At 39.2% G+C, this 27,659-nt stretch overlaps 1 protein-coding gene across 1 annotated transcript in view; it reads left to right on the forward strand.

Annotated features, from left to right (window-relative positions):
• Positions 1 to 27,659, forward strand: part of ARHGEF38 (Rho guanine nucleotide exchange factor 38) — a 123,454-nt gene that overhangs the window by 60,945 nt on the left and 34,850 nt on the right. Inside the window, exons 4-5 of the mRNA XM_041757691.1 lie at positions 14,350 to 14,497; positions 21,043 to 21,060. Of these exons, the coding sequence (XP_041613625.1) occupies positions 14,350 to 14,497; positions 21,043 to 21,060 (166 nt within the window). The remainder of the gene's footprint in view (positions 1 to 14,349; positions 14,498 to 21,042; positions 21,061 to 27,659) is intronic.

Consider the following 27,659-nt stretch of genomic DNA (forward strand, 5'->3'; position numbering starts at 1 on the left):
GGGCCCATGAGAAATGTAAGGCAATGGCTATTAATGAGTCGACAACAATAGCAGAAGAGTTTACAGTTAAATTATGACAAGTTTATAATAGTGTGAGCTTATAAAGAACCAATTAATTCCAGTAATGATTTAAAAATGTTTAGCCAGGGGCATCTGAGTGGCTCAGTGGTAGAGCATCTGCCTTTGCCTCAGGTCATGATCCTGGGGTCCTTGACAAAATAATGGATTGATATTCTTCTAAAATGTCAAGGTCTTTAAAGATGAGGTAAGACTGGGGCACCTGGGTTGCTCAGTGGTTGATCATGCCTTTGGCTCAGGGTGTGATCCTGGGGTACTGGGATTGAGTCCCACATCGGGCTCCCTGCAGGAAGCCTGCTTCTCCCTGTGCCTCTATAAACAAACAAACAATAAATAAAGCAAGTGGAAGCCTGGATAGATTCTAGAACAGTAAAAGAATGTAGCATTGAAATTCAAATACAGTGTTTAATTTAGGTAATAATAATAAAGAAAACTTTATTTCCCTTTCTGACAACTGTACTGTGGTTACACAAGATCTTTTTTTAAATTTTATTTATTTATTCATAAGAGATGGAGAGAGAGAGGCAGAGACAGAAGCAGACTTCTTGCAAGGAGCCTGATGCAGGACTCGATTCCAGGACCCCAGGATCATGACCTGAGCTAAGGGCAGATGCTCAACCACTGAACGACCCAGGTGCCCTGGTTACACAAGCTGTTAAGCCTAGGGAAGCTGAGTGAAGGATATCTGTAAACTACCAGTACTAATTTTGCAATTTTCTGTTAAGTAAAAAATAAGTTCAAAGTAAAAACTTAAAGATACTATAGTTTACAGAGAAAACTCAATCAAATGTATCTTTTTTTTTTTTAAAGATTTATTTATTTATTCATGAGACCTAGACTGAGAGAGAGTCCTAGACACAGACAGAGGGAGAAGCAGGCTCCCTGCAGGGAGCCTAATGTGGGACTCGATCCCGGATCCTAGGATCATGACCTGAGTCAAAGTCAGGCGCCTAACTGCTGGGCCCCCCAGGCGTCCCTCAATCAAATCTATTCACAATTTTTGAATTTACTAATCATAAGTTGCAACTTTGAGGAAGATGATAGAAAAATACATAAAGGAAGTTATAACAATAAGGTGTATATGAAAGAGAAACGGTTGGAGTCATATTTTAATTTTTCTACCCTTGACATCTGGGCTAGCCTTGTGGCTTGATGTGACCAATAAAATGTGGCAAAATAATGTTCTACAACAGCTTTGTGACATCCACTCTCCTGAAGAAGAGGGAAATCTCAAACTACCCAATCATTTCAATCAACACAGTCAAAGCCTTGGACTTTGATGTGAGCTTGGCCTCCTCAGCCAGGTGGCCTCTGGTTACAAATTGCAAACACATGTATAAACAACACCTGGAACAAGCCAACCCAGCTGAGCCTTGTTCAAATTGTCAATCCAGAGAATTGTGAGCAAACAAGAGTTTTAAGCCTTTAAGTTTTGGGTGATTTTTTTTTCCTGCAGCAATAGCTAACTAATACAGATGCACAGACAGCGATTCATTCAATTTAGATAAAGAAAAACTTGATTTGGAAAGTGGATTTTGAGCTTGAACTCGAAGGACTTAGAAAGGTGAAGATTGAAGAAAATGACTCTTTTTTTTAAGATTTTATTTATTTATTCATCAGAGACGTGGAGAGAGAGAGAGAGAGGCAGAGACATAGGCAGAGGGAGGAGCAAGCTCCATGCAGGGAGCCCGATGTGGGACTCAATTCTGAGTCTCCAGGATCATACCCTGGGCCAAAGGCAGGCACTAAACCGCTAAGCCACCAGTGATCCCAAAAATGACTTTTTAAAAAGATTTACTTATTTATTTAAATGAGAGAGAAAGCATGAGTGGGAGGGGCAGGGAGAGAGAAGGAGAGAATCTCAAGCAGACTCTGAGCTGAGTGGGGAGCTCAACACGGGGCTCAATCTTGCAGGGCTTGATCTCACACAACCCTGAGATCATGACTTGAGCAGAAACCAAGATTCAGATGCTTAACTGACTGTACCACCCAGGCACTCTGAAGCAAATGACTTTCTAAATGACAAATGACATAGAGGCCCCAAGGCAGGAGATTATAGGAAATTCTTATAAAGACAGCATAGTCCTGTCTAATGTGGCTGGAGCATAGCACCAAGGAGACCTCCATGACCCATACATGGTAGCCATATCAATCCAGAGTTCACTGGCAATCATTAAATCTTTTACCAAAGCTCTTACATTTTACAGTATAACCTGATTTTTGGTGAGACATTTCCTTTTTTAAAAAATTTTTTATTTATTTATGATAGTCACACACAGAGAGAGAGAGAGGCAGAGACATAGGCAGAGGGAGAAGCAGGCTCCATGCACCGGGAGCCCAACGTGGGACTCAATCCCTGGTCTCCAGGATCGCGCCCTGGGCCAAAGGCAGGCGCCAAACCGCTGCGCCACCCAGGGATCCTTTAGTGAGACGTTTCCAAACTCATGTTACCACAAAATGAAAAGCACAGGAGTCCCATTTCTCTGTCCTTAGATGGCACGAATGAGAGGTTGTGATTCATAGCTCTAGTGCCAAAGGGAAAATTTCCAGATACCCAGATAAACCAGGCAGAGGATTTTACTCAATAATAACCTTGGGGTTTGGATGAAGTTCAAGTTTAAGCACAGAAGCATATGTTTGTAGATATGAGAGCTCTAGGGAATTGTCTGGACTATCATGCCAAGGTAGAAACTGCATTTTAAAGTCTTGACTTCAGCAGACTGTCTAAATATGACATGGGTTCTAAATCTTTAGAGGTGGGAGTATGAGATGTGGCTCTTGTTTCCCCTTAAACTGAAGATTACTCTGTAACGATTTAAGAAAATAGTGAGCAAAGACAAAACAGGTAAAATGGTAGTATAGGGTTTAGAGGTTTACATCCTGGCTCATCTGATTACAAGATATTTAATATTAGGCAAGTTACAAAATCTCATTGAACTTTGGTTTCTCATGTAGAAATTTGAGGTAATAATACCCACCGCACAGAGTATTTGTGAAGATTAAGTAAAATCACGCATAAATAATGATGGCCCAGGGCCTATTCTTAATAAATATTCAGTGTATGAGATTACTAATTTGTTATCCTGAGAATATCAAATTTACCCATCTATTTACAAAACTAGATCTCTGATGTATGTAACCATTGAATAAAATGTGATTTTTCCCCCAGAGGTCTTGATCATGTTTTTCAAATAATCAGATTCACTGGATTTGTGTAGTTTCTAGATGCTCCCAATATCTATGCATCTTGATGATTCATAGATATAATAAGGTAACATGCTTTCTTCTATAAAGCATAATTTAACATATCAAGTATCATTTCCACATTTGATATAGTGAGCAATGAAGCAGACACTTTCCAAAGATGGCCCTCAATGGCCCTCCTGATATTCACGCTGCCATGCAGCCTAGTGCCATATTGACTCTGGGCTGGCCCTAAGACCCACTAATTCATGCAATGCAGTGGAAGTGATGGTGTGTCAGTGACTGGGGGCCTAAGACTTAAAGCTTGGCAGTTTCTACTTTTGTGATTTGAGCAACTAGCCATTTAAGAAGTCCAGCTGCCCTGCTGGAAATGCCACATGAAGAGGTCACATGGAAAAAGATTAGACCTGAGACTGTGTAAAGTGAGAAAGTGCCCCAGCTGTCCCAGCATCCCAGCAAAGGCCAGTCTTCCTGCTGTCCCTGACAAGGCACCAGATTTGTGAATGAGCTGTCTCGGAACGTCCAGTCAGTTCAGCCCTGGGATGACCGCAGCCTCAGCAGGCATCAAGGAGAGTAGAAGAACCACATGGTTGCTTCCAGCCAACCCACACAATTATGAGAGAAAAATCAAAATGGTTGTTATTTTAAGTTACTGAGTTTTGAGGTGGTCAATCACACAGGCAGATAACCCAAACGGAGCTCGCATTCTCTTATATACATTTGCAACAATGCTATAATGTTTCAAAGCATTAAAAAAAAAGAGCTATGAGTATGTTTGAGTCTACCTTATGGGCCTACCTCCTGCACACTATACTGAGAACCAGAGCTGAAGGGAGCTTATGGTAAAGGAATTGCCATTTTTTATGTGCCTTTTCCTGAGGGTGAGTTTATCCTTTGAGAGAAAGACAATTTAGAGCTTTCTGTTCTTTGAAGATGTAGTGGGTGATGCACTGCTGTTCTACGGCAGTACTTTGTTCTCCTAAAGCACTGTCTCTTGTATGTCCCTGAAGCAGGAATCTGTGCCTTTAGCAGTGATTTTTGTGAGAAGAGCATTAGTCACTGATAATTCATGTCATGTTGCCATGTGGGAAACGCCACAAAGTAGCTCACCTGAATAATTTTCCTACAGTGTGTGTGTGTGTGTGTGTGTGTGTGTGTGTGTGTTGTACTTAGGACACAAGTAGGCTCAACGTGATGAACTCTGGCCAGCTGGGACAGGTTGAGAGCATCCCAGACCTGCAGCCTGGAATATGTGAGGCCAGTAGGAGTAAGACCCTGATGCAGCAGCTGAAAGGTCAGGGCACTTTATCCTACATGTTAGCACTAACAGAAAAGCTATCAGCTTCAGGGAAGATGACAGGAAAAAAGGTTTTTGTGGTTTTTTTTCGGGGTCCAGCATAGGCAAATCCATACAGGAGAGGAAGAATCAGCAGGAGGCAGTGGACAGCAGGATACAATGTGGGGCTGGGTTTACAATCTCCTGAGTGCTGTCAAGCTGGGTCCCAGGGCTACAAGGACTTATTTCTTGTAATGAAAATAAAGCCAGGATGGCTTAGTAACAAGTTCTATAGTTCTGTTCTCTGAGGAGAACGTGACATTACAGGATGCTATGCTGTGGAGCTGCTCACAGAAGTCAGCGGCTTAGCTGTGTAGGCAGAACTGAATGGAGCTGTGAAAAATCAAATACTGTGCAGAACACATGTAGAAATTAAGTCCTCCAGCCTACAAATGTAAGAGTTCCATGAACCCCCGAACACTTTCCCAATACCCAGGGACTGAAAGTGAGAAGTGTTCTTGCAGGCATGCAAACCTCAAAGTTGCAAAGTAGCCCAGAGAGAGCATGGGCCTTGGGGGGAGAAGATCTGGGCTTTCATTCTGGCTCTGTCACCACTAGCTCTGTGGCCGGGGCCGAGTCAATCAGACCAGTGAGGACTGTACTTGCCTACCTAGGACAGAAACCTCACCAAGAGGACTTAACCAAAAAGGGGTCTTTTTCTTCACATGACAAGATATCCAGAATTCAGTAGTACAGAACTGGGGCAGCTGCTGACCAGATGCTCACAGTCTTTCCTTCCTAGGACTTGACTGTGTGGTGTTTGGCCTCCTGGCCTCACATGGCTACTCCACTACTAAGCGTGGCTTCCTGCAGGCAGTAAAAGCAAAACTACCTCTTACCAAAGCTTCTTGTCACTTGGAAGGAAGTCCCAGAGACTTCAACCTATATCTCATGATTTAATTTCCACACACACATTATTATCTCATTTCATACATGAACACATTCACACACAAATACACACTTGCCCACATCCTTGACCACCTCTAACTAGCAGAGAGTGGAGAAAGGTCAGTATTTTTAAGTGGGTGCATTGCTGGTCTAAATTTTGTTAGTTTGGAACAAGGAAGAATGGATAAGCAACTAGTAGTAGATGCCACATTTCATCTGTTCATATGTTTTTTAAAGATTTTATTTATTCATGGGAGACACACAGAGAGAGAGAGAGAGAGAGAGAGAGAGAGGGGCAGAGACACAGGCAGAGAGAGAAGCAGGCTCCTTGCGGGGAGCCGATGCAGGACTCGATCCCAGGACTCCAGGATCACGCCCTGAGCCGAAGGCAGACGCTCAAACACTGAGCCCCCCAGGCATCCCTCATCTCCAAGGCATTAGAGTCCAAGACATGAGGAATACTCCCATTAGAATGTAAGCTCCCTGAGGAGAGGAATTCTTATCTGTTTTGTTACTGATGCTTCACCAGCATCTGGAACAGTGTCCTCAGTAGTGCTGAAAGAATGAAATGAATGCTGGGGATGATGAGGAGTGTCCAGTACCCTGGCTGGCACACAGAAGGATCGCGGTGATCATTGTTGCTGGGGTTGTCACCAAGCCTGCCAGTGGTTTGTCCTATGTCATCTTCAGAGGCTGGTAGGCAGTATAGAGCAACTAGCTGTAGCAGAGGTATGTACCTCAAGAGAGGTACATAGTAGGGTGAGAGAAATCGAGTCATGGGTTCGTTGGTTTAAGAACAGGGTCATAGGTGCTACCCACCTCAAGGAGGGAAAAGTTATAGCTCTTCCTAATCCAGCCAGTGGAAACCTAGCTTTCAACTCTCAAAGAGCTAGTGTTTTCCTAATGTGCCACTTGTTATAAAAATCCCCAACCAAGGGCACCTGGGTGGCTCAGTTGGTGAAGCGTCTGCCTTAGGCTCAGGTCATGATCTCAGGGTCCTGGGATTGAGCCCTGCATCGGCTCCCTGTTCAATGGGGAGTCTGCTTCTCCCTCTCCCTCTGCAGCTTCCCCTGCTTGTTCTCTTTCTCTCATATAAATAAATAAAATATTGTTTAAAAAAAACCCACCTAGAGTTAAATATCTAGGAAATCAAAAAGGTTCAGGAAGAGATCATGAATTATCATCAAAATAAGGAATGGTATTCTAGAATGTTAGCACTGGAGCAATACTTAAAGAGCATCACTCACCACTTCACTGTGAGAGCCTGATTTGCCCCAACTGCCATCAAGAACTCTGGACACAGAAGGAGACCCTAACTCTTCCTTATCCAGGTCCTGCTAGGTATTTACCCAGTCCATCTCCATGCCCACTGATGCCCCCCAGTCAATCCTGCCCTGCTGCCAGGTATCTCCAGTTGCCAGATATGCTGCATGGATGCTGCCTCAGCTGTAGAATGGCCTCTCCTTTAATAGATCCGTCACAATGATCGCGTTGTCCTCCCAGCACTGGACACAGCCGTGGCCTGGGGACAAGACCCCACACCTCACTGTGGCTCCCTTTTGTTCTCTTTTTTTCTCTTCATGGTTTCACTAGCCTCACTAGCCTCACTGGCCCCACTTCCTCACCTCCTCATCCCCTTCACACCATCCATGCCTGTGCAGTTGCTGTTACCATGTCACCAGAGATCTCAGACTTGTCAAATCTCATTGCTAAATCCATTTTTCTAAACTTACCTTACTCTAGAGCTTTGGAAAATTTTTTTACCAAAATATTCCTGATATCAGAAGAGAAATATGAGCCCCAGGGAATGTAGAGTTATTACCTGAAGCCACTGCCACAGACACGAAACAGCTTGGAAATCTCATTTTATCTTAAGAACTCACAAAAATTTCCCATTCTACTCTTTTCTGTGAAAATGTTTTTTATTCCAAATGTATTCATAAAATCAATACTCCAGGGATTATTTGTTTTAATCTCATGGTTCCCCACACCCCTTGGCACCTAAATTCAGTGTGAATTCCATAACCCTAATCAGGGTCACTAGGGTATCCTCAGTTGTCAGTTTTATTCCCAGGCTAGGTAGAAACTAAATGAGACTAAAGGCCAAGCATAGTGATTTCTGTAGGCAGCATTTACTCTTCCCATCTTTTTCTTCCCACTTCACCTCTTCACTTTCCCCTGTCCTGGAGAACAGAAGCGGGCTAGGAAAGGAAGGAAGGAAACACATCCATGATCTGGCATTTGACTGACTAATCTACTGTCTCGTTCAGACCCAGCAGCTGGGCTTTCATCCAAGGAGGCTAAGCAAACTGGGGAGCTCTCCTTGAACCTCCTGGTGAAAGCTGCCAGCAAAGCTCTTTCATTTGGGAATGGCAGGTTTACTCAGTTGTGAGTATCCCTCATGGGAGTGACAGCCAGAGGCTCCTATCATTTTACCCAGATCTTGGAGTAGGTTCTATCTCCACCTTTATCCTCAAAAGCCTTCATGCCCCCTTCTCTGTAGTGTGAATACTCTGTCTTGACAAACAAGTTTTTCTTAGAACTACAGAACTTGGGGGATCTTTGGCCATAGTTTATGCTTAAAATTATAACTAAAGTGCTCTTTAAACATCACTGTCGTTGGGTTTAGAGTTCAACTTATTACATATTTTTTCTTGGTAATACAAATAACTTTGTACTTTAAACTCTGTGTCTCCGTCATCTCAGGCTGCCATAACAAATAACCATAGACTTGGTGGTTTAAACAATAGACTTATTTCTCACTGTTCTGGAGGCTAGGAAGTCCAGATCAAGGTGGCTGATTCCTGGTGACAGCCCTCTTCCTAGTTTGCATACAGCCGCCCTCCCATTGCATCCCTCACAGGGTGGATAGAGAAAGCTCTGATGTTTCTTCCTCTTCAGGGCACTAATCCCATCATGACAGGTCCACACTCATGATCTAATCTAAACCTAATTATCTCCCAAAAGTCCCACCTCCAGATACCATCACACTGGGAGTTAAGGCTTCAGCATATGGATTTTAGAGGGAAATAAATATCCAGTCTGTAACACTGTTCATAAGTAACAATTTCTGTAACATTTCATACAATTTTTGAGTTAGATTTTATGGGTAGTAAAGAGGGTTGCATCAACTGCCATGAGTTCTCCCAAAATATTTACTTGTGGAAGAAGAAGAAACAGTGTGTTGATTAGAATTAAGTTCATCCAGGAAAAACAGCAAACAAACAAAACATTATTATCCTAAATACAAGATGCCCATTTTTTATTGTGTAATAGTCTAAAGGCCTGTATTTTAGGTCTATATGGCAGTTCTGCTCTGCAAAGTCCTGTAGGCTACATACTTCTTCCAGGTCACACTTAGCCTTATCTTCACGTTCCGGGTAGCAGAACAAAGAAAAATATGGAGAAGAAGGGATAAATGATGAGCTACCTGCCTCTTAAAGTTCCCAGCTGTTGTCACTGGACAACTTTTGCAGGCTTTAGTTACACAGCCACCCCTATCACAGGAAAGGCTAGGAAATGTAGTTTTTATCTTGCTGCAGACAAAAATGTTGTTGCTTCAAGGGGAGTATTGATACCTGGGGACAATGGCTCACTCTGTCATCCAATGACTTATTTTCCATATTTCTCACTATTTGGCCCTTGGCTTGACTGACACCAATCCTAGTTTTCCTCCCTTCTTTCTGACTGAATCTTCTCAAGCTTTTCTGCAGACTCTTTTTCCTCTAGGCTCCCCTCAATGTTAGCATGCCCCCAGCTTTTGGTCCTCAGGCCCTCTTCTCACTCTGTACTTTCCTGCATGATCGTATCAAAGTCACGGCTTCTGTTTCCTGAGTTTTACATACCTACACATCTTCTTCAGATCTTTTTTTCTTAATCCCAGACTCCTACATCCAATTCCACAAAGAACATCTCCATTTAATATATTTTGGGTAACCCAAACTCAGTACATCTAAAATTAAACTCTCTTTCCACATAAGGTATCCATATCTTATCATCATTGTCTATTCACATGAGTACTAAAAACCAAGATCATAGGATATGCTTGGAATGACCCTCTTCATCTTGCACATATGTCAATGTCCATTTTCTTGCCTTCTTCTCCATCCCCCCTGCCTTTTCTTCAGTGGTTATATGCCCAACATCTATTGGGCATTTGCCAGCTATGGATATATTATACATTTTAACTCATTTAGTCTACAAACAACCCTACTATTATTATAGCTCCATTTTACAGATCAGGAAATTAAAGAACAGAGAAGTCAGTAACTTACCCAAGTGTTCACAGGAGTAAATAGTAAAATCAGGATTTGAAAACAGGCAGTTGACTTTAGAGCACTCTACCTTAAGTGCCAGGACTTCCTGTATGAGCCCTCATTATTTATGTCTTGTATTACTATAGAAGCTTTTTAATTGGATTCTCTTTTCTAGTTCCACTAACTCCTTCCTCAAATCCTGTCTTTCGTAGGACTAATTCGCAGAGTAAACTTTCTAGAATACAGGCTAATCATGTCAGTCTGCTGCTTAAAATCAATCATCAGTGCTTCTCCATCATCTGAGGCTAAAGTTCCAACTCCTTAATGACACACCACATCCTTCATGATTTGACCCCAGCCTGGAACTTTACCAGAAAAGCTGACCCCAGCCTACAAGTTCAGCTTCTTCTGGAACTGTCCAGCCATTCCAGACCACTTGTACTTTCTGAGCAGACCTCACTCTCTCAGTGTGGCTCTGTGCTTTGCATTCATTCATCAACCCTATTTCAAGGGCAGGCTGTGGCAGAAATCGCTAATAAATCCCCAACAGCAGAACAGATAATCTTTTGTGTTTTATACAAAGTACGGTAAATAGGAGTTTACTCTTACTGGCCTTCATAAGTTCATGGAGGGAAGTGTTGATTCTTTGTATCCGAGGTACCCACCAGAGTGCTTGGTGTGAAATAGTCACTCATTAAATTGTTGTGAGACAATGATGAAATAACTGCTTCATTCCTTTTTAAGATTTTCCTAAACAAAGCCTAGGACAAGAAGATCTCTTGAATATCACTATTTTTGTACCCTGGTATACTGCCTTGCAGGGGAAATTCACCTTGCAGTGGGGTCAGAATAATAGAGAGGCCATATTATTTGGTCTGGCACATCTTGGGGATGGATGTGAGGATCTGGAAGTAAAGAAGAGGTGGGCCAAGAAGGGAAACATAAATATATTTATGTTAGTGTTGGGAACAATTTGCAATACCTGAATAATGACACCAGGACATAAAACATGTTCAATATTTTGGGAAGTTGTTTGTGGAAGAGATAACTAAGGGGGAGAAGGTGCTTTTTTCCCCCCCTGCATGGTGATTGCTTTTGGGGAAAGCCAATGCAGAAATTCTTGGGTTGTAGAATTTTTTTTTTCAAGTACACGATAGTTATATTTATTTTATAGTGTTCTGGCGCTTTTGTGACAGGCAGCCAGAAGTGAAATTACCTTCACTGGTCTTGGCTCAATCCTTCCTCCACTCCTAATCATCCCTTCAAACCCACATCCATTAGACAGAGCAGTTGTCCTTCACCACGAAAGAAATGCAGCTCAGAGTTATGTTACCGTGGAAACAGAATCACTTTTTTGCTGCAAGACACATCGCTTTATCTGCATTATTATGAAGCAGAATACATCGGTAGGGCTAGAAGGGGAATCAAATACCCACCAGTGTTGTACTTGGCCTTTGGGTGAATAAATGACTTTCAATTAGAGTGCTTAAATATCTTTTAACTTCAATAATTGTTATTAGAGCTCCAACAGAATTTTACTTGGAAAAGAGTAAAAAATTTGACTCTGCTGTTCAGAGAGAGCTACAAATTCTTTCAAACTGCACCACTTCTGTTAAAAATGTGTGCGTGTGTGTTAGAGAGAATTTACAATTAATGGTTTCATTGTGTGTGAAATAAATGTGTTTGTCCCTTGTTTTTTGACTTTCTGACTTGATCCTATTGCAGATTTATGAGGTTGTCCTTCCCTCTTCCTTTGTTTGTCTCTACTCTAAACTGCTTTGTAGTGAACACATATATTTACAATCCCATCTTCGGTTGGGCGGTGTGTATTCAGATCCTCTCTTCTTGACTTGCTGCTGAGCTTCTTCTGGGCCTGCCACTCATTCCCGCTTCTGGGTCATAATAGTCTCCCTCAGCTAAGACCCTTGCTCTCATTTGCCTGCCTGGCTCCATTACCAGGAGGCTCTCCTCATCTCATACCCAACCCTAAATTTAGTTACTATCTTATTTTATTTTCTCTTCTTGTAACTGCTCTATTTCTTATTGTTTGTGTTGTTAACTGTCTTGAAGACCAAATCTGCAAGAATTACACTGGTAGAGGAATCAGTTCAGTAAAATTCCAGGAACAAAACAAAAATCCATCATCCCTTCATTTCAAAGTTGCTCATAGACATTGAGTTTCCTTACAAGTCTAAAGAAAGCACTATTAAAAAACAAACAAGGGCAGCCCGGGTGGCTCAGCGGTGTAGCACAGCCTTCAGCCCAGGGCGGGATCCTAGGGACCTGGGATCAAGTCCTGTATCAGGCTTCCTGCGTGGAGCCTGCTTCTCCCTCTGCCTGTGTCTCTGCCTCTCTCTCTGTTTCTCTCATGAATAAATAAATAAAATATTTAAAAAACAAACAAGACACATGTTCACCTGCACACACACGCAATCTAACTAGAATCACAGAGAAGTCTCATATAATGGGAAAGGAAGATGAGTCTCTTACTGGCTAGATATAAATGGGAACAGAATGTGATACATTAAAAGTACTAGTGTCTTAATTGTAGAGATAACAGGGTAGCATTAAGAGACAAGTGATACTTAATGAGCAGCTAGTCAGTTCCAGGTGTTTTTTAAATGCACATTCCATTTAATTCTTAAATTCATCCTCAAGAGTGATGAGAATTGAGACTCAATTGCCACCCAAACCCTAGATAACAGTAATATCTGATTCTGTGTTCTTTCCAACAGTATCACTTTGTACTGCAGCAAAGCTCTGACATGTGGAGGGCTAATAACACCTAAGTTAAACTGAGGAGAATATAGTCTCTGATCCTGGCATTGCCTCCCCTGGACAGAACTTTGGGAAAGTCATTTATTTATTTCAAACTCTAATTTGTCCATCCTTATCTAATAGGGATAAATAACCTTTTATCTCCTCATACAGGGAATTAAGTGGTTAATGTGGGCAAAGCACCTTGAAAATACAAAGGGAATCCTATTTCTGTAGGAAGAATGAGTGACTATTGTTACTATAATAGTAACAATATAATAGGTACAGATTGGTAGGTTCATGTAACTCACAATCAGTTCAGTCCCAAGTCATTGTCAATCCCAAATTTGTAGTGTCTTTGAGAGCAGATCCCATCATGTATTTCTTCTGTGTCTCCCAAATATCTTAACACAGTGCTAGGATGTGCAGTGGATGCTTAATATACATTTTCACATAATGGAGTGAGTGATTAAATCCAACTATTGTTCAATATCTTCTTGAGTCATCAGTTACAGATGCAATTTTATCATAATATCAAAAAAGATTTCTTAAATGCCTAGACATAATTAGCCCAAGTTGCTTTTTTTTTAATTTTTATTTATTTATGATAGTCACAGAGAGAGAGAGAGAGAGAGAGAGAGAGGCAGAGACACAGGCAGAGGGAGAAGCAGGCTCCATGCACCAGAAGCCCGATGTGGGATTCGATCCCGGGTCTCCAGGATCGCGCCCTGGGCCAAAGGCAGGCGCCAAACCGCTGCGCCACCCAGGGATCCCAAGCCCAAGTTGCTTTAAGAAGATACAGTCATAACCCTGGTTTATAGTACTATCCAATTGAGGGTTTTTTTTTTTTTTTAAGATTTATTTATTTATTCTGGAGAGAGAGACAGAAAGAGAGAGTGAGAGAGAGTATGGGAAAGGGGCAGAGGGAGAGGGAGAGAGAATCTCAAGTAGACCTCATGCTGAGTGTGGAGACCCACACATGGCCTGGTCCCATGACCCTGATATCAGGAACTGCATTAAAACCCAGAGTTGGATGCCTAACCGACTGTGCCATCCAGGTGCCCCTATCCAATTGAGTTTTAACAGGAATAATGGCCAATACTTTCTATTATGACATATAAGGAAATATTTTATTTCCCTAAACTCCATTGCTTGCCTTTCAGAGAATCTTGGGAAATGTCAGTGGAATAAATAGCAAAAAATAATTTACCTAGAACTGAAATTTCACCTCTCATAAATTAACAATAACTGCTCCATTTTGAGCATTTACTGTGTATGTACTGTACACACACTATCCCTTTAATCTTTATAATGACCCTATGAAATTGGATCTATTATTGTTCCCATTTTATAGACAACGAAACAGATTCAGAGTAGAAATAACTTGTCTAAGTCATAACCTGTCGAAGTCTGTAGCACAGCCTGATCCAAACCCACCCAGGCTGAGTCTAAAGTGTTGCCCTTAACCAGGATCTTGCACACCAGCCAAGCACGTAGAAAGCCAACTTTCTCTTGCTTCCTATCTCTGTCAAGTTCTTTATCCTTCATTTTTTACAAGAACGGAAGGAAGAGAAGAAAAAAGGAGGGAGGGAAGAATGAGGGAGAAATGATGGGAAGGGAAGGGAAGGGAAGGGAAGGGAAGGGAAGGGAAGGGAAGGGAAGGGAAGGGAAGGGAAGGGAAGGGAAGGGAAGGGGATCCCTCCTAAGTAACCCAGGGAGAAAGTGGGACCTATCCAACTTACCACTGATCAACACTGTCAAAGAATAAACATATGGAGTGGCCACTTGGTCTGATTTGATGTCATTTTGCCTTTGTTTTGCATTTATCAGGAGAAGTATTCTTGCAGATTAAAGGACCACTGGAAGATACTTATAAAATCTACTGCTACCACCATGATGAGGCACACAGTGTACTGGAATCCTATGAAAAGGAAGAAGAGCTGAAGCAACATTTGAGCCACTGTATCCAGTCCTTAAAGTAAGGTCTTTTCAAATGATGATTTCCATGCCTAGCAGGGAACATTTTAACTGGATGTAGATGAAAGTTCTCACATAAATCCTAGATTTGATGAGGCTTGCTGGGAGCTCTACTTTGTGTTCTCTTTATGAAAAGCTGACATGCCAGAAACCCTGATTGACTTTTTCCTCCCCCCCTGTGAGCATGACTAAAAATAACATAGGAGATGATTCGGGGCTCTGTAAAGATGGAAAAATGCAATATCAAAAAAATGAAATGTGGAAGAAAAGGCCCTTCTTAAAGCTGTTGTTAGCCGCCTGCCCCCACATGAGACAGCAGTGGAGCATGTGGACTAATAAAGTTAGTGGAATGTCCTGTGACTCTCTGAATGGCTCTCACCTTCCCCCGGATTAAAGAGGGGAGATGGGTGAGGACAGGTCAGACCCTGTTAAAGTTAGTTTCGGGAGAATTAGTCATGCCTTCCTTCCTCAACTCTAAAGTCTTGGCACTACATAATATATGTTGTTTTTAACCTGGAAGAAATGATTCACTATAAAAATCTGAAAAACATAAGGAAGCACAAATAAGATAAAAAAAAAAAAAAAAACCTTGCTAGCCCATGCATTAGCTCCTTGCTAGACCATGTATTAATGACCACAGCTTGGTTTTCTTTTTTATTTTTTTCATGTGCATGAAATATGGACATGTGTTCGGGCTGATCCTTTGAAATGGAATTGGTATCTTACTGTATATATTGTGTTCTACCGCATGCTGCTTAAAGCCAGAATTTCTGCCCTACTCCACTTCTTAGTGGTTCTACTGTGGTCTTTCATTTCTGAGGAATATCCATTCTCAAAGATTTAACCAGAGAGGGTTGTGATATCTAAATCAAAGCATGCCAGCCAGTCTGAGCACTCCCCCCTCCTTATATATTTTATAGTAGGGGGACAAAAATTGGGGTCCTAATGTGGTCCAAGAGATGGATAGCTGAATTAAAGTGAAATTAGCCGACTAAATGAGACTACAGTAGTCCCCCACCTTATCCATGGGGGATACATTTCAGTGGATGCCAGTGGATGTCTGAAACCAGTCATAGTACCAAACTCTATATATACTATGGTTTCCTATACGTGCTGACAATTCAGAAGGAGGAGCATCTGCTTCTGGATCACGATTAACTGTGGTAATTAAATCCCCCAGATAGGGGAACTACTGGACTCTGGAAAATGTCTTTCAGGAGAGAACTGGGACTGAAAGTGGCCTTAAAACAGGGCGCAGAGAATTTTTAAAAATTAACTTTATCACCTTCTATGGGTCATTAAATTGCTGCAGTTCTTTACCCATTTTCATATTATGGAAAAGAATATATTCAAGTCACAATGTCACAAGCATTTATTTATGCTTGTGCTATAGCAAGCATATATCTGGGTGCTGCAAATTCAAAACTAAATAAGAATTAGACCCTGTCCACAAGGAGCTTGATATGATCAGGTAATTCTTAAAGATAAGATGTGACAAGTAACTCCAGTTCATTATTTCTCCAGTATTAGCAATTTAGTGTTAGAAGTCAATTCAGAGAAACCTTAAAGTTTGAAGTTGTATCCACCTTAATAAATTCATGAATTAGGAGCAACATCTTCTAAATATACAGATACTTGCTTTCCTGTGGACAAATAATGATGTCATACCAGGTGTGAATGAATACTTTTCTTACCTTAATTGAGTGGCAAGATCTGATCCAGTAATGTCTACCTTAAGTCATTGTCCTTCTTCAATTTCTAGAAATAAAAGAGAGGAAACTCACAGCAAGTGCACGACTCACACCTTTGGCCACCACTCCAACTACAACCCCAGGAATGGAGGTCCATACCGGGAGCAGAAATAGTTAACTTACTTTGGCTTGTGCTCCTAACAGTTGACTGGACGTGTTGCTGTCAGTTCAGTGGGGGTGAATACTAGTTTATTATTCATTAAGACTTCTGACTTCTAAGAGAAAGAAATGGACCCTACCAGAATATTCCACTTGGCAGTGTGGTTCAGTACCATAGTCCCTAAAAGCAGCTAAAGGCAGAGGTAACTTTGAAATATCAAGAAGTCTCAATTACTGAAAATGACTTTCAGACTCAATGACTTATTTGATCTTTTTATGAAAGCCTTGAGTTATTGCCTTGGTGGGTGTCCCAAATCTGGTGTATTCAGCACTATTCTGATTTTAGAGAATAATTTCAGGCACTGGAAGGTGCTAAGGTTTAGAAAGCACGAAATCCAAGTGAAGTAATATTGGCACAACTATTTCTTAAGGGAAAGAAAAATCAAAATAAAATAGCTTAAGTTAGAGCTATTTTCCCAAAAGTTGCCTTTCCATGAAAATAAAGTTGATGATGAATTGTACTGGTCTGCCTGAAAGCTGAGAGCAGAATTATTGACATTACTATAATACTGACCCCAATTGAGCTAAGCTTTAAATTCTGAGAAACAGGTTTTTAAACAGGTTTATAGGCCAAAGAGAGCCTGGAACACCCCAAGGGCTTGGCTTCCCTTGCCAAGTAATCAGTCAGAGCTATTACTATGGCTCTGCCTTTTCCTTGTGGCTAAATAACGGAGCCCAAGTGCACAGTTGCCAATTTCTAATGAATATTAGGTGTGGCCTCCATTTTCTACCGTGCAAGGGGATATTGGAACAACAGGGTTTGAAGCAATATCCATGAGGGAGGTAGCTTCAGGTCTCAGAAGTTAAAGCAGATTTTTAAAGCTTAGGTTGCATTTGAACTAAAATTAAAACATGTTTATTGAGGGCCTAATAAATATTTATTAAGAATGCTAGATAATATTTGAAAAAAAATATGTATGCGTAGTTCTTGCCTCCTAGGAACACACCTTCTACTTGGGTAGATAAAACCATCTGGAAAGTTTAATAACAATATCAGAGTTAATTTAAATAACACACCAGAAGCTGTCACGGTGAGGTTCAAGGCTAATTTCCAAAAGGATGGTAGAGAGTTTCCTGGTTTTGTAACAGACTTGAGCTCATAACCTTTGGCTATTCTTTGAAGCCCATTATCTTTCAAAAGAGAAGATAATATTTGTATCTAGAAAATAATTTTCAATCCCTTTGAAATGTTAGGACAGCACTTCTTGTTGTATGAGTTCCCCTGTGTCAGATCCACAGGAATGTGTATTAAAGGTGCAGAGTCTCATGTTCTGCTTCAGATGAAAGAGGAAAGAAAGAAAGAAAGAAAGAAAGAAAGAAAGAAAGAAAGAAAGAAAGAAAGAAAGAAGAAAGAAAGAAAGAGGAAGGAAGGAAGGAAGGAAGGAAGGAAGGAAGGAAGGAAGGAAGGAAGGAAGGAAGGAAGGAACTGTGGGGGTCCAGTCCACGAAGCTACATATTAGCTACATATTAACAAGCACCCTGTGATAATTGTGGATACATACTCAGCTTAAAAGAACACCTTCAGAGAAAGAAGCACATGGATTTTCTTCATGACTACAGATACATTCAGGGCTTGGAGATCTTAAGAAAGAAAAGACTAAAAGTATCTGGAAGCACAATATTACATTTACATCTGTAGCCTGCAAACTGGAAATCTGCAAGTTTTTATTTGTTCAACAAGGAGTATTTACAGATTCTCAGTAGTGACCCCTTAGACTGCATGAAATGTTATTAATACAGTCTCTAAATTTATGGAAGTCATTTGCTAATGCTCTAGTTACTTAGCCTCTTTGGGGTTATTTAAGGTTTCTGATCTGAAGGAGGAAAATGAAAAAAAAAGCTATAAATGCAAGTGCTACTATAATTAGAATAGCCTGTCTGCTACCTCCTTTTTCTGTTTTTCTAGCTATAAATACCACCAAATCTCTGCTGCCTTTCAGAGGCCCTAGAGATCTGTTTATTTTGTAATAGGAAAAGAACTAAAGGACTTTTCTGAGTTTTTTGGTAGCTAGAAGACAAGTTTCTAGCTTTATGCCTCATTGTTAAAAATTTATATGCATTTTTCTTCTTCCAGACCGAAGCCACTATCCTCAGGAGGAAAACTAACTCTAGTCATGGGGGTATTTTGGCTGTTCATATGACTACTACAGCTCCTCCATTCAGAAGGAAGCTGAAAGCTCATGCAAAGCAGAACCTAAAAGAATAGAGTTCAATATGTTTGCCACATTTTATATTTCTTAATGTTATTCTAATGGAATGTTCCAAATTAAAATTAAAATCGTTTTTGGAAATTTTTTCAGTTCCTTGTTATGTGGCACCATGTTTGAACAAAACTATAATCATTAAGATATAGCCACATAAGAAACGTGTTCATTGTAAGTCAAGTTATAATGATCGCATGAAGGTAGGAGGTGTGGAAGTATTCATATTAAGTTACTTTCCCCATAAAGGGATAAATGAACACAATCTAATTTCTTCCTTCCTGAATTGTCCTTGGCTGGGGTTAACTTCAAAATTTCAGCCTAAAAGGGAGACTTTAAAAAAATGATGAGCAAGTAAGGAGACCCTATAACATAATACTACTATGCCATTACTCCAACAGGTTTTCCCTGTTAGAAAATCTCTGAGGTTCTTTTTTGTACAATGCTACACTTACGTTAAACACCATGCTAATTTATGTCATAGTATTTGTTTTATTTGGTTGAAATAAATGAAAAAAAAAATCTATATCTTTTTTAGGAGTTAAAAGAATAATCTTTTCTTTCAACTTCAAATTTCGTGTTTTGGCTCCCAAACGATCACATTGTTCACTTGTTCTCTTCCATAGAAAAATGCATTTATATTTTTATTCAACTTCTCCCCAAAATTTTCTGATCTATGATCTACAGAGCATACTAGGAAAATGAAATTCTCATTAGAAGGGGACAGAGATTAAGACAAAAATGTGAGCTTAAAGGAAATGAATAGAAGGAAATACAGGGTTCAGGGTGGCACAATTTCTTTCATTGACATAGAAGAGTTCTTCAAACAACAATAATTGCTTGAAGTGATAGCAGCCACTGATTTTTTAAACATTAGAATTCTTTACTTGATTCCAACAAGAAGGTCTTAAAGTCAGCACAACCTAGTTATTTTGGGGTATCTAGGAATCCGTTCATATAAGATGTCTGAAGAGTGAAGGAGTAATTGTTTTTACATATACGTATACCATTGTTTTTTGCATATATGGAGTACTGGGATTGATTTTTTCAAACTTAAGTCCATTAAAATTTATGAAATTCAAGCTACATATTTATCATGGATTTTCTCAGTGAAAATGAAAAAAACATCTACTCTTATGAGATGGGTATGACAGTATTTTTTTTTACACTGAAAATATTCAGGGCAAATGGGTGGCTCAGTAATTTAGTGTCTATCTTCTGCCCAGGATCCCAAGGTCCTGGGATCCAGCCCAGCATCAGGCTCCCTGCTCCGTGGGGAGCCTGCTTCTCCCTCTCCCTCTGCCTGCCAGCCCCCCTGCTTGTGTGCTCTCTCTCTCTCTCTCTCTGTCAAATAAATAAAAACTTTTTTTTTAAGTGACAGTGTTATGGAGAAAAAATAAAACAGGGAATGAAGATAAAGAGAAGCATAGGAGGCAAGGCAAAATTTTTTAAAAATTGGTCCAGGAGGGATCCCTGAGTGGCGCAGCGGTTTGGCGCCTGCCTTTGGCCCAGGGCGCGATCCTGGAGACCCGGGATCGAATCCCACGTCAGGCTCCCGGTGCATGGAGCCTGCTTCTCCCTCTGCCTGTGTCTCTGCCTCTCTCTCTCCTTCTCTGTGTGTGTGTGACTATCATAAATAAATAAAATTTAAAAAAAAAAAAATTGGTCCAGGAACGTTTCATTGGGAAGAAGAAACCTTTGAGCAAAGACCTGAAGGAGATACAGAGGGCACCATATAGATACCTAAGGAAAGAGCAAGCCAGCAGAACTGCAAGTGCCAAGACCTGGAGGCAGAAGCCTGCCTTTGGACTTCAGTAAGATCAAGGAGGCTGTGTGGTTACCATAGTTTGGGGGAGTTTGTGAACAACAGGAAATGAGGTAGAGAAGAAATCAAGAGAGACAGATCAAGTTGCCTTGGAAGGACATTCGTTGTACTGAGTAAAATGGAAGCCACGAAAGCTAGTAATAGTTACTGGAAGTTTTTGTGGGAATTACCTTATTAAATAGGTGAATTGTTCATAACTTGCATTAATACTGTATATAGAGATATTCTGTAGTGCCTGATGGTCATTTCCAGCAAGTCATTTATACTTTACTCTGGAGTCTTGTAATCTATTTAATGGATTCTCTTTTTTTTTCATGATGTAAACAAAAAAATTGATGTTTAAATCCATTTTTGCATAATCAAAAACAATAGTTCTAGGATCCAAATCAATAGTTTTTTTACCCTAGACAGTATGAAACAAAGTTAGTGTATGTATGCTACAGATAAAATTTTAGGGATGTGATTATAAAATAATGAGACCAATTCTATAAAACATTCATGGAAAAATAACACCACTTTATTTAGTGAAAATTTAAAGATTTTATAATGTTTGCATTTACCTCAAATATGCAGATTTACATTAATTTACTTTTCTCCCCCTCTCTTACAGGAAGATATATATGCAAGAGTAAGTACCTTGTTTTAATAATAGAAATCAAATGTAACTATAATGGGAGAGTGGGGGAATGGCATAACTGGGTGACAGGCATTAAGGAGGTCACTTGAAGTAATGAGCACTGGTTGTTATATGCAACTGATGAATCCCTGAACTCTACATCTGAAACTAATAATATACTATATGTTAAGTAAATTAAATTTAAATAAAATTTAAAATATATATATATAATGGGGATAAAGCTGTTGAGTATTTCCAAAAAGTAGAAGTTTTGGTTTTTACAATTATGTCCATTGCTTGTAATACGTTATTTCCATTTATCTGAGGTTATCCTACATATTAAATTATCTCATGTACTTTACAAAATGTTTTTGAAGACTCCTGGTATATAATTTATTTAAATCACAAGTTTGTTGGTGCCAGGAACTTTTTAAGAACTTCTCATCACATATATTATTTAGGAATATTAATGTGTTCAAAAACACACCTTCTTAAGAACTACATTAGACTTTAAAAAATCTTAGATAAATACTCTACTGGTTTTGAAGTTTCTGTAGATTAATGTACAAAAGAAAAGATTCTTTGTGCATTATAGTAAATATTGGGTTTCTTCTAATTTGGATTATTATATGATTTATAGAGAAAAACAAACACACACATATATATAATATGTTCAATATACCTAAAATATTAATAGGAAATAACTTGTCACTAAGACAATATATTATAGACAATATATATAGACAATATATAGACAATATAAGACAATATATTATATTATAAATATATTATATTTATATATATATTTATATATATAAATATAAATTATATTATAAAGTAGCACACATATACACACACTTTGGAAGATGTCCATTTTTATAGAAGGAAAGCATAGTCTAGTCTAGTACTGAATGGATGATACTAGCTTAAATACAAACTCATATTTATAAGGACTTTTAAAAAAGCACATTTGGTTTAGCATGGATAGCAATAATCTAAGGGCCTGAGTTCCTAGTCTGTGTGTTTGTTTGTGTACATGTGTTTGTGTGTGTGCCTGTGTATTCTAAATTCCTGAAACTGTACATCAGGAAATAAAAAGCCTACAATATAAAAATTATATTACTTAATTTAATCTGTAAACACCTGTCATTCATGCTTTGTTACAGAGCAACGATGAGGAAAGATAGAATTCCAGAAGTGAGGTGCAAGAACCAGGCATCCATCATAAAGGGAACTGAGAAGTTAGTTTTTGACATAGCAAACCGGCACCAAACGCAACGAGTCCTCTCACTTTATGAGTCTTTTCTTCCAAAAGTAAAAAAATATGTATATGTATATATACACATGTGTGCATATATACATGTATATATGTGTGGGTATATATGTGTATATATGTATATGTGTGTATATATATATACACACACACACATCCTACATTGCAAACAAATGTAATTTTTTTCAATGAGTTCCCAATTCTGAGACAATTGAATTTGAAAAAGTGAATAATGGGTGGGGGCCTTTGTCCTTTCACACACTGGCGTCTTCCTGGCTTCTCTTCAGTGATAGCTGGTGTGGTTGGAGGGGGTGGGGAGATTATGGTCTCATTAAAAACCCTGTCCCCCTGGCATTGTGCCTTGGACCGGAGATTTACATAGAGGAACTATGTGAATTACAGAAGAACTTCCTGTGCTACAAATTCTGCTCAGGTTTCTTTTCCTAAAGCTTAGGTCTTTATAACCAAAAGACCAAAAAGAGGGAGAGAGATTCAGAGCAGAGTGAGAGATTCTTTTAATATAGTTAGCATGCACAGGCTCCTACACACAGAATACAACAAACAGTACATTGTATTGAAATGCTTGCTGAAAAAAATCTCAATAGCTTTTAGGACAATCCCGCTGTGTGGGAGTTAGCAGGCTTTGTATGCCCCCTCTAGCCTATTCTATACATCAAGAACTGGAAAAGAGGACGAGCAATCGCAGCATGTGGCTGGATGAACATCAAAGCTACATTTGCCATGAGTTATTTTCCTTCCTGCTTCTCTCACTCTGGTCATGAGGTGCACATGCTGCCACATAAAAGGGTAAAAAGCAATGTCAAGTGCTTTGTAATTGTTTGGCTCCTTAGCAGCTAAGGCCAGGAATATTGCAGCCAAGAGTGCATTTAGGAAATGTGGGTTTTTTGATACTTCAAAAAAAAAAAATCTCCCTACTTATGGAAACGGAAAATTGTGTGTGGGTTCTTTTTTTTTACAGTTTACATTTTAAAAAATGCAGAAAAAGACAAGAATACTTATAACTCCTAAAATGTTTATTTTGAATTATAATCTTATGCAAGCATCATAGACAGTATTAAAGTGACAAGAATCATAGAATCCTGCACGAAAAAGTCCCCCTAAAAGCATTTGAAAGTCCCATGTTTGAAAGCAAGAAAAACATAACTATTCTAAATTTAACTATCTGCAGAAATGCAGTGTTTCATCTTTATGCTTTTACACTTTTTTTTTTTACATGTGCTCTCTGTCTTGATCAGATATTTCTACCTTTGGATTCAGGGTTTCTATCGATCTCAAAATGTTATAAGTTATTTCTCCTTTCTTAAGCTTTATATTTTTAAAATTATTAAAGAAACACTGTGAAATATATTTTTAAAATTATTAAAGAAACACTGTGAAATACAGAAAATCAAAATGAAGACCGTGGAGACAATCGGTAGTCACATTCCACAGTTAACTGTTGTAACATTTCATGAGTCCCTCACTTCATAGCAATTTTTTCTCCACACACATGCATATTGACTAACATGGGACCACTATATATTTCCTGTGTGTCAACTTACTACCTCATTCATCAGTATATCATGGACACCTTTCTATGTTAGTAAATATAAATCCACATTGCTTTATGACTGCATAATATTTTACCTGATGTATATACCATAATTTAGTTTACCAAACCCTTATAGATACTTGAATGGTGTCTATCTGTCCTGTAAAGATTGATGTTTTGTGTTCATTCTTATAAATGATCTCCGTACAATAATTTGATTTTCTTAGAAGGAGTTTCTAAAAGTGGAATTGCTAGATCCAAAGGCTCTTGATACTTAGTGCCAGAAAATTTAAGAAAAGTTGAACTAGGGATGCCTGGATGGCTCAGGGGTTGAGTGTCTGCCTTTGGCTCAGGGAGTGATCCCGGGAACCGGGATTGACTCCCACAATGGGCTACCAGCAAAAAGCCTTTAATGTTGTGTCCTGCTTAAAAACTGTAAGATTGTTTTAAAGTGTAATCCCTGTTTCCTTTATATTCTTGTGTAATTTCATTTTTAACATTAAAATCTTTGATCTATATGGAAATTGTTTTGGTGTAAAGGATTCATTTTTGATATTTTCTTCTATATAACTAGATAATTATCGCAATGCCTGATACTGAATAATTCATTTTTTCTATTGAGTAGGAATGTCAAATTTATTATGTACTTCATTTTCATACATATTTGTATTTATTTCTTGATTTTTTTATTTTGTGCTACTCTTCTATCTATATATGAACCCATACCAAACTGCTTTCATTTCTACAGCTTTATATTTTAGTGTAAGATATAACTATGGTTGACCCTTAAACAGCATAGGGTTTGGGGTGCTGACTCCCATGCAATTGAAAAGCCATGTATAGCTTTTGATTCCTAAAAAACTTTACTAATACTCTACTGTTGACCAAAAGCCTTACTGAGAATATAATTAGTCAGTTAACATATATGTTGTATGTTCTATAAATTATATACTGTGTTCTTATAATAAAGTGAGCTAGAGAAAAGAAAATTTATTAAGAAAATCATAAGTTGAGGGCACTTGAGTAGCTCAGTCGGTTAAGCAGCTGACTCTTGATTTTGACTCAGGTCATGATTTCAGGGTCTTGGGATCCAGCCCCTCATTAGGTTCTGCATTCAGCAGGGAGTTTGCTTGAGGATTCTCTTTCTCCCTCTGCCCCTCCTCCCAGAGCTCGTGCTCACTCTCTCAAATAAATAAATACATTTTTTTAAAAAAAGATAAAAACAAAGAAAATCATAAGGAAGAGAAAATATACTCAGTATTGTGCTGTATTTATTTAAAAAATCCATTGTATAAGTGGACATACACAATTCAAATCCATGTTGTTCAAGGGTCAACTATAATCTCCGCTCAATACTCCTCAGAATTTTCTTGAATATATTTGCATGTTTCCTTCTTTAAAACTTTTGTGTTTTTTAAAACTATATGTACCATCGTTTAAAAAGCCACATAGCTGGGGACCTAGGTGGCTTAGTCTGTAAGTGTTTGCCTTTGGCTCAGGGTCATGATCTCAGATCTTAGACTAGAGCCCCACATTGGGCTCCCTGCTCAGCTGGGAATTTGCTGCTTCCTGCCCTGCTTGTTTTCTCTCTCTCTCTCTCTCTCTCTCTCTCTCTTTTCTCTCTCTCAAATAAATAAAATCTTTAAGAAAAAAAAGTCAAATAGTTCTATAAGATTTAGGAAAATTAGCAATTCCCTCTTCTCTCACCTGCTTCTAAAGAACATAGGCATTTTACTTAATATTTTGGTACTTAATCTTCATGATGTTAAAAACATGTTTGGTTTTTCCCATTGTAAGTATTATGTTTTGACTTCCATCTATGGAACACAAGAATTTCTCTCTCCCTATGCCATCTCGACTACACACACACACACACACACACACACACACACACACACACCTCCACACACCCTTCCCATCTCTCCATTTTTCCCATGTGATTACATTGTCATCTGGATTAGAACAATAGTCAGTGTTTGATTTATTATATTTGAGTATATCTGAGTAAATTTTTTTTCAGAGCTAAACCTTGGAATAAACTGATTACTTGTTTTTCTGGGAGTTAACTGTTTATTTATTTTCATTTTCTTAGTTTTCTTTGTTTTAATCATTAATGCCACACTCACAGCCAGTTATCTCTTAAGACAGATGGATGCATTATGGATGCTATCAATTTCATCTCCCTAAAACAGCTTCTCTCAGAGCTTTCTAACCTGTTGAGTTTGGACCAGGTGACTGGGCACAGCTGTCTTTGAGGAACTCTTGTCATCCTGGAGAATCTCTCTTTTTTTAATAATAAATTTATTTTTTATTGGTGTTCAATTTGCCAACATACAGAATAACACCCAGTGCTCATCCCATCAAGTGCCCCCCTCAGTGCCCACCACCCAGTCACCCCCACCCCCCGCCCTCCTCCCCATCCACCACCCCTAGTTCATTTCCCAGAGTTAGGAATCTTCATGTTCTGTCTCCCTTTCTGATATTTCCTACCCATTTCTTCTCCCTTCCCTTCTATTCCTTTTCACTATTATTTACATTCCCCAAATGAATGAGAACATACAATGTTTGTCCTTCTCAGATTGACTTACTTCACTCAGCATAATACCCTCCAGTTCCATCCACGTTGAAGCAAATGGTGGGTATTTGTCATTTCTAATGGCTGAGTAATATTCCATTGTATCCAGTCATCCCGGAGAATCTCTTTACCTCCTTCCTGTTTTTAGTGCATCCTTCAATAGGTTCCTGTGTTCACCAAGAATACATGGGAAGTAAAATTTTAAGAAATTTTATATCCAAAAATCTTTATTTTACCCTCACACATGATTTATAGTTTGATCAAGTATAGAATTCTAAATTAGGGAATCCCTGGGTGGCTCAGCGGTTTACTGCCTGCCTTCGGCCCAGGGCATGATCCTAGAGTTCTGGGATTGAGTCCCTCATCAGGCTCCCTGCATGGAGCCTGCTACTCCCTCTGCCTGTGTCTCTGCCTCTCTCTCTCTCTCTCTCTCTGTGTGTGTGTGTGTGTCTCTCATGAATAAATAAATAAAGTCTTTAAAAAAAAAGAATTCTAAATTTAAAATCCTTCATCTTTAGAACTTAAGGGTATTTCTTCATAATTTTCTAGTTTTCAGTGTTGCTATAAGACATTTAAAGTTTTTTCTCATTCTTCACCATTTGTTTGTACCCATTTGTTTACATATTTCTCTGAAGGATTGTAGGGTCTTCTATTTGTCCCCAGTAGTCTGAAGTTTTAGGAATTCCCAGGTGTGAATCTATTTCATCCATTGTGCTGGGTTCTCAGCTAGTTCTTTCAACATGCTAACTCCTGTTCTGTTCTTGAATTATTTTACTGATGATTTCCTCCCCATATATACTCTGTTCTCACTTTCCGGGACTCTACTTATTTCAATATTGGATCTTTTAGACCAATCTTCTAATTTTTCACATTTTTGTTCTCTTTTCTATCCCTTTGAATTTTGTATCTTCTTTCTGGAAAGTCCCTGAACATTTTCTTCAATACCTGTGAGATTTTATTTGTTATTATCCTTTTAATTTCCAAGAGCTCTTTCTTAGTTCTCCAAATGATCTCCCTTATTTGTACAGCACTCTAAAAATTAGGCTGTTTTGGGGCAGCCTGGGTGGCTCAGCGGTTTAGCGCCACCTTCAGCCCAGAGCCTGATCCTGGAGACCTAGAATTGAGTCCCACTTCAGGCTCCCTGCATGGACCCTGCTTCTCCCTCTGCCTTGTCTCTGCCAATTTCTCTCGCTCTCTCATGAATAAATAAA

Source organism: Vulpes lagopus, chromosome 6 (assembly GCF_018345385.1).
Source record: "Vulpes lagopus strain Blue_001 chromosome 6, ASM1834538v1, whole genome shotgun sequence".
Lineage (NCBI taxonomy): Eukaryota > Metazoa > Chordata > Mammalia > Carnivora > Canidae > Vulpes > Vulpes lagopus.